Source organism: Podarcis muralis, chromosome 2 (assembly GCF_964188315.1).
Source record: "Podarcis muralis chromosome 2, rPodMur119.hap1.1, whole genome shotgun sequence".
Taxonomy (NCBI): domain Eukaryota; kingdom Metazoa; phylum Chordata; class Lepidosauria; order Squamata; family Lacertidae; genus Podarcis; species Podarcis muralis.
In genome coordinates this window covers 2,230,249-2,242,877 of record NC_135656.1, presented here as the reverse complement: position 1 = coordinate 2,242,877, position 12,629 = coordinate 2,230,249, and the positions used below count along the sequence as shown (strand labels likewise).

At 49.4% G+C, this 12,629-nt stretch overlaps 1 protein-coding gene across 2 annotated transcripts in view; it reads right to left on the bottom strand.

The window, feature by feature from the left end:
• The window catches only part of RAPGEF3 (Rap guanine nucleotide exchange factor 3), a 52,428-nt gene extending 41,177 nt beyond the window's left edge, over positions 1 to 11,251 (bottom strand). The window contains exons 1-2 of one of the 2 annotated variants that reach the window (XM_028721204.2): positions 10,565 to 11,251; positions 9,654 to 9,872 (exon numbers count right to left, since the gene is read on the bottom strand). In XM_028721204.2, coding sequence (XP_028577037.2) covers positions 9,654 to 9,872; positions 10,565 to 10,570 — 225 coding nt within the window. In that variant the 5' untranslated portion in view covers positions 10,571 to 11,251. Of the gene's footprint in view, positions 1 to 9,653; positions 9,873 to 10,564 lie in introns of those variants that run through there. The other variant, XM_077923728.1, reaches the window with a different exon arrangement.
• Positions 11,252 to 12,629: the final 1,378 nt, after the last annotated feature.

The following is a 12,629-nucleotide window of genomic DNA, read 5'->3' as shown; positions in this document are numbered from 1 at the left end:
GAAAAGACCGAGAGGCGATAAGACAACCATCTTCAAATACATAAAGGGCTGTCATGTGGAAGATGATCCCAGTACATACCGAGCGCATGGGTTTGCTTCCCTTGGAATAAATGTCCCAGGAGACTTATGGTATTTCTGTGATAAAAGGTTTTGTTTAAATATGTATACAGGCTGGGCATAAGATGGAACAGGGCCAGCCCAGAACATTTTGTTGGGAGAGACAAAACAGAAATGCTGCCCCCTCTGCTGCCTCACCCTCTATCACATGCCCGCCCATCATGCCCGTCCACCCACTGCAACCCAGAGGCAGTGGCAGGAGCACAGTGGCTGGAGGGTGTGCAGTGGGGGAGGCAGGAAGGTGCCAAGTGTGTAACAAAGGAGGAGGAGGAGTTTGGATGTGATATTCCGCTTTATCACTACCCAAAGGAGTCTCAAAGCGGCTCACAATCTCCTTTCCCTTCCTCCCCCACAACAAACACTCTGTGAGGTGAGTGAGGCTGAGAGACTTCAGAGAAGTGTGACTGGCCTAAGATCACCCAGCAGCTGCATGTGGAGGAGCGGAGACGCGAACCCGGTTCAACAGATTATGAGTCTACCACTCTTAATCACTATACCACACTGGCTCTCAAAGGGCAGGAGGTGGTGGGCTCCTCAAAAGCCTGATCTGTACCCTTCCAGGTACTCAGAGGCCACTGCATCGTCTCACCTTGAAATGGAAGGTTCACAACACTAACACTCCATCAGACCCTGCTCCCCAACAATGGGGGGGGGGCATTTTAGCCATAGCTTCTCTCTGTCACTTTCAGAACCAGCTTTGAGACAGCCAGTCTGTTGTTTTTTCCACACGCACACACAGGCAGAGGAAGGGGAGAAGAATGGCATCACCCTTTTGAGAAAGATGTACGGTACGGCTATTTAGTTTCTGGGACAACACATCACCTGTACTTGGCCATCTTTTTAGTTATGGAAAGACCCACTTTTTCCAACCAAAGGTTTTCCCCAAGCTAATGCTGTCCACTCCTGCCCACCTAGCAGTTCGAAAGCACCCCTAAGTGCAAGTAGATAAATAGGTACCGCTTTATAGCGGGAAGGTAAACGGCGTTTCCGTGTGCGGCACTGGTGCTGGCTCGCCAGTTGCAGCTTCGTCACGCTGGCCACGTGACCCGGAAGTGTCTTCGGACGGCGCCGGCTCCCGGCCTCTTGAGCGAGATGAGTGCACAACCCTAGAGTTGGTCACGACTGGCCCGTACGGGCAGGGGTACCTTTACCTTTACCTTTAATGCTGTCCACCTGATTTGACCTTTTTAGCAATATCTTTTTACAACCATAGTCACAGCCCAAATGTCACTGCAACATACATATTTCCTTAATTCCCACTACTATAGGACGCATCTAGTCCTTTCCCCAGTCTAACCAAAGTGCTGCTTCCCTTGAAGCAACTACACTGATCTTTATCTTTCCACCACAGACCCTTCCCCCTCAGAGTATCCGTAAACATTTTGGAGCAAATTTGGCACCAACCAGGAATGTGGACTCAAAGAGGCAAGAGAGGAGCCATTTTTAGCACCCAGAATCACTTACGTCAGCACATTTATGAAGTGTGAGAAAACAACAGCAGAACAAAAGGCTGTTGTAAAGATACGACATGGTGCATGGGCCGATCCCAGCTGTGCCACTACAATGGCTGAGACTGTGTAGGTTGAAATGCAAAGCCCACATGAGATGCACATTGGTTTCAGATGCAACAATGGTCAAAGCCAAATGGGCACTTTAAAGGTGCTTTAATTATCACTCTGTAATCTCCCCCCCCCCCCACTTTCAGTTTACAAGTATTACCACCATTCACAAATAAAGCTTTTCGAGCTTCAAATGTCACCATGCTCGTCTCAAATAGTGAGGTCCAAGGCACTCCCCAATTTGCCACCCTAGATGATGGTTCATAATATATTGTAGCCTCACTCAGATACAATTCCATCATGACATGTTTTGTGACATACTGGACAGTGTGTGACCTTCACCCCTCTCCATTTTCTGCATTACCTGCCTACCAGGTGACCTCCCTGACTAAATGGACCAGATTGGGGAAATGCCTTTTCAATTTCCCATGGCTTGTTCAAAGGCCCTTTCTTTAAAAGGGCAGGGATGTGTACACCAGTAGGCACACACAGGGTAGGAACCCTGCCTCCCTCCAGATATGGTTGGCCTACAATTTCCCATAATCCCTGACCATTGGCTGTGCTGGTTGGAACTGAAGGGAGCTGGAGCCCAGCAACAGTAAACCACTTAGATTGAGGTTGCAGATGATTGAGCATTATATAAATCCACTTAGTCAAATGAATGACTAATTAAACATCTGGCGGGCACCAGGTTCCCCACTCCTGATGAGCACACAAAACTGATGAGACAGCTACAAAACTGGCAAGCCTTTCCCAGCACTGTCAGTTTTACTACAGACTGGGCAGTGGGGGAGAGAAATGGAAGGGCTGGCCAGACAGCAGATTCTCATAGTTACGTAAAAAGTAGAGAATGTGAGTCAGGGGGGCTTTGTCCCCAGTGCAGCAGGACCGCTCTTAGTGGTCCTAGCTCTAGACTAGTTTAATCCTTGGCATGCAAGTGTTCTGTGTGCAGAGTGCGAGTGGGTGCACATTGCGAAACAAAAGAACCTGTCCCACATGGGCAGTGTAACGGAAGAGGGAGCAGAAGGGTGTTTGACAGCAGGGGAGCGTGATGGAATGTGGGCTGGAGTTAGAGTGAGTGACAGGTGGACCGTGTCTCTCAAGAAGACAGTTGAAGGCTGCTGGGAAAGAGAGAGGCAGAAACAGAGAGAGAAGAAGGGAGGGACAGAGAGAGCTCATCCAAAAGACTTGTTCATTGAGCATTCACCCTCATTCACTTGCACAAAGCTTACACACAAGGTTAGATGATACCCTGGTATTACTTATGTGCTGGTTATGCAACAATGAGCACTTGCTTTGGTTTGCTTGCACGGTAGCTACATGTCTTCCCATTAATCAGTTGTTTATCCCACACTTTTTAGTGCAGTCCGCTGGTCACTTTCCTAATGGCAAGAAAGTCTGTTGTGGGTTTTTGTTTTTGTTTTTAATGTGGATTTGTTGCACCAGAACACTGCTATCCACTTTAATGGCACAAACCTAAATTTCCTCTATGCAACTGAATGCCTCCCACAAAGTCAGTACTGGAGGTGACCAGTGAATGAGATGGGAGGGATAATGAAAGCCTAAGTAAGGGTAGCTTTTTCAGGGTTCGTTATGTGAGGTAAGGGCAGCCTTCCCCAAGCCGGTGCCTTCCAGATGTTGTTTGACTCCAATTCCCATCATCCCTGACCCCCTAGGCCAGGCATCCCCAAACTCGGTCCTCCAGATGTTTTGGGACTACAACTCCCATCATCCCTAGCTAACAGGACCAGCAGTCAGGGATGATGGGAATTGTAGTCCCAAAACATCTGGAGGGCCGAGTTTGGGGATGCCTGCCCTAGGCCATGCTGGCTGGGGCTGATGGGATTTGGAGTCCAACAACATTTGGAAGTCACCAAGCCAGGGAAGGCTGGGTGAGAATATTTGAACTTCTCTTTTAGTATTCTGCATGAAATGGCTACTTGTTCTAGGTACTATATTCTAGAAATAAATACATGTTTACTGTTTTAAATGCCAGTGTTCTAGCCTAGGTTGATTACAAGGTTGGTGTATCCCATCCCACATGTCTAGTCAAACAACAATAGAGAGAGAGAACCCTTTTGCCCGCTATGACTCAGTAGGTGTGGCAGTACTGTATTGCGAGGACCATTAAGGGACCTCTAGACTCAGCAGAGTAGCTGATCTCATCACCCTCTGGGCCTCTAGGGGACCCTGAGAACGTCGCAGACCATCTGCAGTAGCAAATTCTAGGGACAGGTTTGCCATAGTGCAGTTCAGGAGCCATAACTCAATGGCAGAGTACATGCTTGGCATTAGTACCTAACATGACATTCTGTGGCTAAAATTATTTCTGGGAGCAGAGCTGGGGAAGACCTCTGCTTGTGACCCGTATTGCTGCTGCCAGTCAGGATGACTTGGCATGAAAAAGCTGCCTGTATCCTCACCACACACCTGCCCAACTGTGACTCACCAATCCGAAGGCAGCCCATCATCCACACATGGGTCCCAATGCAGTGCATGCAGAGAAAGCTGGAAGGGATCCTCACCACACATTCAGGCACATTTGGGCTGGCTGCCTGTTACCATTGCTCATCTTCCTTCTTGGTGACTGCATTCCTAGAATCCTAGAATTGCCATGTTGGAAGGGAACGTGAGGGTTATGTAGTCCAACCCTCTGCAATGCAGGAATCTTTTGCCCAACATGGGGCTCAAACCCATGAGATTAAGAGTCTCACGCTCCACCAACTGAGCTGTCCTATGCACACTTTCTGAATAAACATGCAGAGGATTGCACTGTTAGCTGCTGAGACGGGATATCAATTGAGTGAAGCAGAAAGCGCAAGACACACCGGCTCCTCCTTGCCTACGCATCTGATTGCTATCCAGACTTTTCTCCATGTCAGCAAGAGAGTCTTTAAACTCCCACGAGGCAAAGATGGGAGCCTGTCCAATATAATGTGTATCTCAGCTGCACTGGCCAGGGGCCTCCTGAACCTTTAATATTTGTGTGGAAGAGGAAATTTCAACAGGTGTAGCTTGTCATGCCTGCTACACCTGCTTAAATTCCAACACAACTATGAAAGGTGCAAGAGCTGTCTCTTCGTTTGCATCTGAATTCCTTGAGCTTGGCTCTTCTTCATCCTCACACAGTAGTCCTGAGAGATGGGCTCCTTTTATCCTCATGGTACTAAAGAGGACTAGTGGTCACCAACAACAGGTGGGGTGATGACCAGACTGTACCATTTCAGACTCAAGTAATGAGATGAGGTCTCAAAAAAATCTAGGTGTCAGCTAGTGGATAAAGATATTTTTGCACCTAGGAGCATTGCCTCATACAAACCCAGCCACACCACCTGCTGCTTGGGAGGAGTGAAAGTAACAGGTAGCAGCTGTACCCTAGAATCATAGAATCATAGAATCATAGAGTTGGAAGAGACCACAAGGGTCATCGAGTCCAACCCCCTGCCGAGCAGGAAACACCATCAGAGCACTCCTGACATATGGTTGTCAAGCCTCTGCTGAAAGACCTCCAAAGAAGGAGACTCCACCACACTCCTTGGCAGCAAATTCCACTGTCGAACAGCTCTTACTGTCAGGAAGTTCTTCCTAATGTTTAGGCGGAATCTTCTTTCTTGTAGTTTGGATCCATTGCTCCGTGTCTGCTTCTCTGGAGCAGCAGAAAACAACCTTTCTCCCTCCTCTATGTGACATCCTTTTATATATTTGAACATGGATATCATATCACCCCTTAACCTCCTCTTCTCCAGGCTAAACATGCCCAGCTCCCTTAGCCATTCCTCATAAGGCATCGTTTCCAGGCCTTTGACCATTTTGGTTGCCCTCCTCTGGACACAACATCCAGAAAACCTGCTGCAGAGCTGAGTCCTGTATCACCTTGTGCAGCCTCTAAATTACAGCAGCAGTGCTGGTGAATCTTTAAAACATTCCTGCAAGGCGGGCTGGTATTATTTTGCATAGAAAGGGGGGCTAAGGCTTTGTGGAACATGGAAAGCTGTTTTACATCAGATCAGCCCAGTATTGTCCACTCTGACTGGCAGCAGCTCTCCAGGGGTCTGTGGCAGAGAGGGTCTTTCCCCACACCAGCTACATCAATCCTTTAACTAGATATGGCAGGAGCTGATCCTTGGGCCTTCAGAACGAAAAGCATGTGCTCTTAGCTAGGGACCTTCCAAAGGGCTCGCTGCTGCATTCACTCATGGAAAAGGAAAGAGATGAACCGGGGACTTAGCTCTTAGCTGCTGTAGGAAACAAGCACAATCTGAAGTTGTTTCTACCTTTGGTTCCTATCCCATGTGAGTTTGCCTTTAGCCCTTACAAAATAGCATTCCCAGATTCCCAGGATTACACAGCTGATAAGTTGCATTTAAGCCGTATTCGTTGCTGCTCCCACTTACTGCAGTGAGCGGCCGGATTCTGTCTTCTGAAGGCAGCACCCCCAAGCTCCAGCACCCTGCCTTCCTCACCTCTCTGATTTCTTAATACTGTACAAGCAAGTTGCAAGCAAGTTAAAACAGCATCAGCCCCAATTGTGTCCTTGGGGTATCCCATTGTTTACATCCCCACCCCACTCTTCCCCGACGACTGCAGCCCCTGTGTTGTTGATCAGGACAGCTGTTCTTCCGGCAGGCAGCGCCAGCTCTGAGCGTCCAAGCAACTTCCTAAGGGGCTGTCACCTCCCCCACTTTCCTGCCCGTGGCCGCAGGGAGAAGAGAGTCTGCCTGTCGCCAGAAATCCGGCCTGCACGGGCAGCCAGCCAAACCTGGGGCCTGCCGTTTTCTTCCTGGCTATGTTTGGCTACTTCTGTCCCCAAAAGGCCATCGCCCTTCCTCAGACCAAAGAGAACAGTCAAGAATTCCCCTGAGGAGCCTCCTTCCTCTGGGTTTGATTGTATGGTAGACTGGGCTGGTGATCAGGCAGGCTTGTATGGAATGAGGACTGTTTGCTTGGTTTTGGAACAACTTCCTAGAACTCAGGGACTTGAAGATCTGTCTGCTTACATATGATGACGTATGCTGCACAGCTTCATTGACAGCCAGTGTCAACCTCACAGGGTTGTTCTGGGGATCAAATGAGGAGGGTGGAGAAGCATGTATGCCACTTCAAGTTCCTTGGGGAAAAATGGGATATAAATGAAAGGAATACATGAACCACAGTCCACTCCTGGCTCCCTTCATACCAAGGTGAAAACCTTGGTCTGCTAAAACAGCTTTGGAAATAATAACCAAGTGTGGGAGTACTTCTGAGACCAGGGACGCGGACTTATAAAAAATATTGGGGGGGCCCGGGAAAGCTCATGAATAATAAATAAGCTCATGAATATGCAAATAAAGTGGCGCCGCCTCCTCGTGAGCGAATAGGGGAGAGCGTGCTGCGCCTATTAATCAGCTCCAAAGGAAATTGGGTGGAGCTTTTGCTCGGGAGGGAGGGCAGGAGGCATGCAGCCCGCCCCTCCCTGTGCATTTTGGGCTGGGAGAGGGGCAGCGATGGCGCTCTGCTGGAGGGGCGCCGGAGATTATTGGGGGGGCAGAGCCCCCCCAAACGAATTTTTGAGGGGGCTCGGGCCCCCTCAAGCCCCATGGAGTCGGCGCCTATGTCTGAGACCAAGTGCTTGTCTTTCACCGCTGAGTATTGTTACCAACTCTTGGATTGCAAAGGAAGACTTGTATTTTCAGAAAGCAAGTTCAAGTGCTCTCACATACTGGTCAGATGCAAGCTATTGGCTGCATTTATTTTCCTGCTTGTTAGAGATTGGTATCCCACCCTTCCTCCAAGGAAATCAGCTCACCAGTTTTTGCCTTATGGCAACGCTGTGAGAGAGGGGAGGCCAAGCGACAAGGCTTTGCCCAAAGTCATCCAGGTCCCTTCCCAGTACATTCCAAGAGGGAGAGGCATGGGGACAAGATTTTGTCACTGTCCCATTTCTTCTAGAGGTCTATTGTTAACTTCACAGATTCTAGAGACTAAAGGGTATGTTTAAAAAACAGCAGCAGCATTTAAGCTGGAGTCCTGGGGGGAGGGAGTAGCGTCCTTGCCTGTTAGCACTAAAATAAAAGAGGGAAAATAAAGTGACTTGTGCTTGTTATAACTTGACACCGATTGCTTGCTTCCTCCAGAGAACCAGGAAAGGAATCCATCATCTCAAAGGGGTGGATGGTGGAGTAGACCAGTTAGCAATAAGCAGGAGTCTCATTTGGTCCAGATGTACCACGGCAATGAACCAATGAGCACAGTGGTACAACAATTTTAAAAACTGCCACCAAAGCTAAGGGGGTCCAGGATGGCTCCAAATTGAATGGGGGACCTCCTGCATTGCAGGAGGTTGGACTAGATGACCCTCGGGGTCCCTTCCAACTCTGTAATTCTATGATCAGAAGCAAAGGACTGCAAGAGGTAAGGCAGTTCATGAACCCCATGACTCATTGATCCATCTCAGATTCCTGGCAATCCCAGATTTTATTTTATAGTGAAGATTACATTTCAAACTATGTTTTCACACAAACAGATGTAAAGAAGCCCAATGGCGCTGGATGCAGGCTTTAAAAAATAAAACCATGTGTTATCTCTCTGGTTCAATCCATGCAACTGACTGCCTGATTTATAGATACTACACTAGTATAAAGCTGGAACTCTAAAAAATAAATAAATGAACAATTTATTTTTAAAGGAATCTAAATTAAGTGGAAGGTACCAGATTTCATATGTGCACACCTGTGGGAGTAAGCAATCTCATCTGTAATTAGATCTTGATGAAGGTAGGGATAAGAAGTCTTGATCCACCTCAAAACAGCTAAACTCTAAGGATTTTCATTGTGGGTTGGAGATGTTAAGCAGTTTGTGTGAGAATGATCCAGCATGGTTTGTGTGGGCATGCAAGGGATCCCAGGGCTTAAGGACCCAAAGGACACATTTGCTCCTATACCTTCTAAGCATTTGTCCTGTTGATGCTTCTGAATAGGTCTGCACACAGCACAGCTTCTACCCATATGCAGGATTGTCTTGCGATCTCCACATGCATTAGCATGCTCATTCCTAGACTAGTGCAATCTATGGGTAATACTGACCTAGCTTACATGGTGGTTTTGAAGATTACTGACCTGGTATGCAGAGCACTTTGCATTCTCAGAAACTCTAAATAAATGCTTGATTATTATTATTAATAATAATAATAATAATAATAATAATAATAATGTGCTGTCCATGTAGGAGTTCTAGAACTCCAAAACCTAAGGGGCAGTAGAGAATAGACCTCAACAGGGCTTACATCTCTGACAAAATTCCTTGGGATTGGCATCTGTTCCTACTTACTTGGGAGCAAGTCCCTCTGAACTCAGTGGGACTTACTTCTGAGTAGACATATACAGATGTGTGCATGTTATTTAATCTCCTGTCAGAGATACAGTGCAGAATAACTGAGCTCCTTGGAAGAAGGCAAGGTACAAATGTGAAAAACAAAGACTGCATGCCTAGTGGCTTTAACCATTTGCTACATTGCCACGATTAGAAAGGGTGTGTATGGAAACAGACAAACCGAGCAAAGCCAGTGGCCACACAACTTCTGCAGAGTACAGCACTGAAAACAATTGCGACCAAAGAAGTAAAGTGGACGGGTGGGTGCTACGAACACTGGTCCAGGACACACTTGAGAGAGTGTTTGTCAGCTTTGTGCTAAAAGGTTATGCACACACACACACACACACACACACACAGAGAGAGAGAGATTCCGGTTATGGAAAATGGCTTCATGTCTTTTCTGGAGCCAAGAACATGCTGAACCCCGGCCCTGTTTGTGCCAGTGGTTTTGCTATCACATTGACTCACAGCAGCCTGCAAAACCAGCTCTGGGCATAATGACAAACAGGTAGCTTATCCTGACTGGCTCCACATGCTCACTTGGGGTCAGGAGAGGCCTCCCTGTCCTTCAGAGCCACCTGCCTACCCAGTCACAACAAAAACCAGCTGCAGAGCATCGGTACTCACCCATCGGATCCCCTGGATCCTGGGGGCGCTGCCCACCTGCCCCTCCAGCTGGATCTGATAGCTGCAGCTGCGGAACAAGTGCATCTTTTTCCAAATCACTTCGAGAAGACTTTCTTCTGGGATGGGATCCATGAGCCCCTTGGGGAGCTGGGGCAAGTCTGAGACGTCACCAGGCAGAAGCCCGACATTCCACCTTCTTCCCTGTCCCCTCCATGCCACCTTGGGGAGCAAAGGAAGCAGTGAGAAAGTAAAAAAGGCATTTTGCTCATGCTGCATTCTGCCTGTGCAATGGGAGGGCTGGGCTTCTTAGGAGTTCCTCTGCCCCCCCCCCCCAACAGCAGTACTGTAATATTGTTGTTATTTATATTTCTGTATTACTGCAATATCACAGCACTCCAGGGTGCTTAAAGCACGTTGCCGACACTGTCTTAATACTCCTAAGGACAACCCTGCAAGGTGGGTGAAAATGCTTAACTCCAGGGTCTGAAGGTAAGAGCAGTTTTCCTTGCCCAAGGCTACCACTTAAGCGATATTAAGGGTGACATCTGAATTCAGGGCTTCCTGGCTCACAGGTGGCAACTCTAGCATGCCTCCATTCTCATGGCTCAGTCGTCTGCCAGCCAATATAGATGGTGGCTGCGCCGGGCATCTGGCAAAAGTGGTGCCGTTTCGTCGTTTTTCCATGGACTCTGGTCCGCAAAATCTTCTGGCTATCAAACATCCGTTAGCCTCAGTTGGAGGTGTCACGAGGTGGGTTGTTTTTGCGGCTTCCCCTCTGCTGATGCCGCTTCTCGCAGGCTTTTAACTCAGCTGCTTATAGCTCGGCTGCCCGCACATCTATCCGAGGCGCTGCCAAGCCCGCACCCCACCTGTGGCCAACAGGTAACCTTCCTCGGGCGCCACGCACTCACCTTCATGCTCCCTACTCGGCCCGCCTGGAGAAGCCTGTCCAGAGTGGGGGCGCTCTCTTGGGGGGCCCGGATGGATGACCTTACGGGGAAAAGAGGCGAGCCGAACCATCCTCGGGCAGGAGAAGCCCCGAGGAAGCCAACGCGGAACCCATTGGAAGCGACGGTTTTTTCGGAGCCGGTACGCGCTTTACGCAAACAGCCCTGGCCGGCTGGCCCGCTTAGAGACGCGCGCGCCCCCGCCCGCTGGCGCTGGAGCAGAAGCCGCCACCAGGATCTTGCTCTGGGCTTCCTGGTCCCGCACTCGCCCGCCCGCCGCCGTGCCCAGGACGGAGAGCGAGGGCTCCGGCAGCGCCTTCCCTCTCCGCCAGCCCGGCGAGCAAGAGCGCGACAACGCGCCGCCGGGGCTGCTGCAGGCAGGCAGGAGAGCGCCTGGCGCGGCGCCCGGAAGCTCTGGGCTGCAAAAGGCGCTCGCGGAGGCCGGGAGCGCCACGCCCCACCACCCGCGCCACCCCACCCTGGCAGGCAGCGGCGTTGCGGGTGAAGCGAGTCTGGAGGAGCTCGAAGCAGCCGGACCAGCGCCTCGGCAGCCTTCAGAAAGCAGCAAAGAAACGGGCCCCAACGCCCTCCTACAAGGGCCGGCCCAAGATATTTTGGCACCCAGGCAGACCACAAAATGTGCCCCCTCTCCGGGCCGAAGAAGAAGGCGTGAAGGAAGAGCAACTACATCACGAACAAGGATGCAGGGAAGAGCTATATCGGACACAAGGGGTGGGAGGGGGAATTGGTTTGTTTTATGTTTATTTTTTATTTATAAAATTTGTATACCGCCTCTCATCCAAAGATCCCAGGGCGGTTCCCAACAGAAAAATACAAAAACAAACAAACCAATAAACCCCGCTCCCACAAACACATTTTAAAAGCCATAGCGCCCAGCTCACCTGGCTTTGGGAAGGCAGAGCAAGGGCTGGTGGGAGACCCTCAAATGCTGCTGGGGGGCGCCAAAAAAGTCCTCAAGGGCAGCATGTGGCCCTTGTGTTGGACCACCTTTGTTTAGGAGGATGTTAGTCTGAATTAGTCACTTAATACATACAGTGGTACCTCGGGTTACAGATGCTTCAGGTTACGTGATTTTGGGTTGCGCACCGCACCGAACCCGGAAGTACCGGAATGGGTCACTTCCGGGTTTCGGCCTTCGCGCCCGCGCAGAAGCACTAAATTGCGCTTTGCGCAGAAGCGCTGAATCACGACCCGTGTGTGCGCAGACATGGCACTGCAGGTTGCAAATGCTGCGGGTTGCGAACGTGCCTCCTGCACAGATCACGTTCACAACCCGAGGTTCCACTGTAATTACATTTTCATTCTGGACTTACAGCTGTCCATGGAGGCACAGGTCAGGGCGGCTGTCTACCAGCTCCATCTGGTACGCCAGCTGAGATCCTACCTGCCTGCACATTGTGGCACATGCTTTGGTTCTCCTACTTAGATTACTGCAATGTGCTCTATGTGGGGCTACCAGTGAAGGTGACTTAGAAACCAGTCCCATCAGATGTCAAGGAGATAAATAACTACAACCTTTAGAAGACATCTGAAGGCAGCCCTATATAGGGAAGTTTTTAATGTTTGATGTTGTATTGTGTTTTTACTAAACAAATTTGTTGGGAGCCACCCAGGTTGGCTCGGGCAACCCAGTCAGATGGGGGACATGTTAAAATACCTATAAACATACTTCCTATTCTTAATATAATATTAAAACACACAGATACACATGTGCAGCAAAAGCAGACATATTAAGTCAGGCAGGCTGCAGATCCAGCTCAGCGTTGTCTACAGTGGGCCAGTCAGGATATAAGGCCATCATCTTTCCCAGGCATATCTAGAAATGCCAAGGATTGAACTTGGGATCTTTTGCATGCAAATCATGCACTTCACCACGGAGCTATGCTCAGGGCCATCTTAAGCATATCTGGCGTCGTGGTACAAAGATCCCTCCGGCGCCCACCCACCCCCCATTTCCCAGAGTAGTCGACCTTTTTTAAAGGAAGGGTTCCCGAGAGTTGTTGAGCTT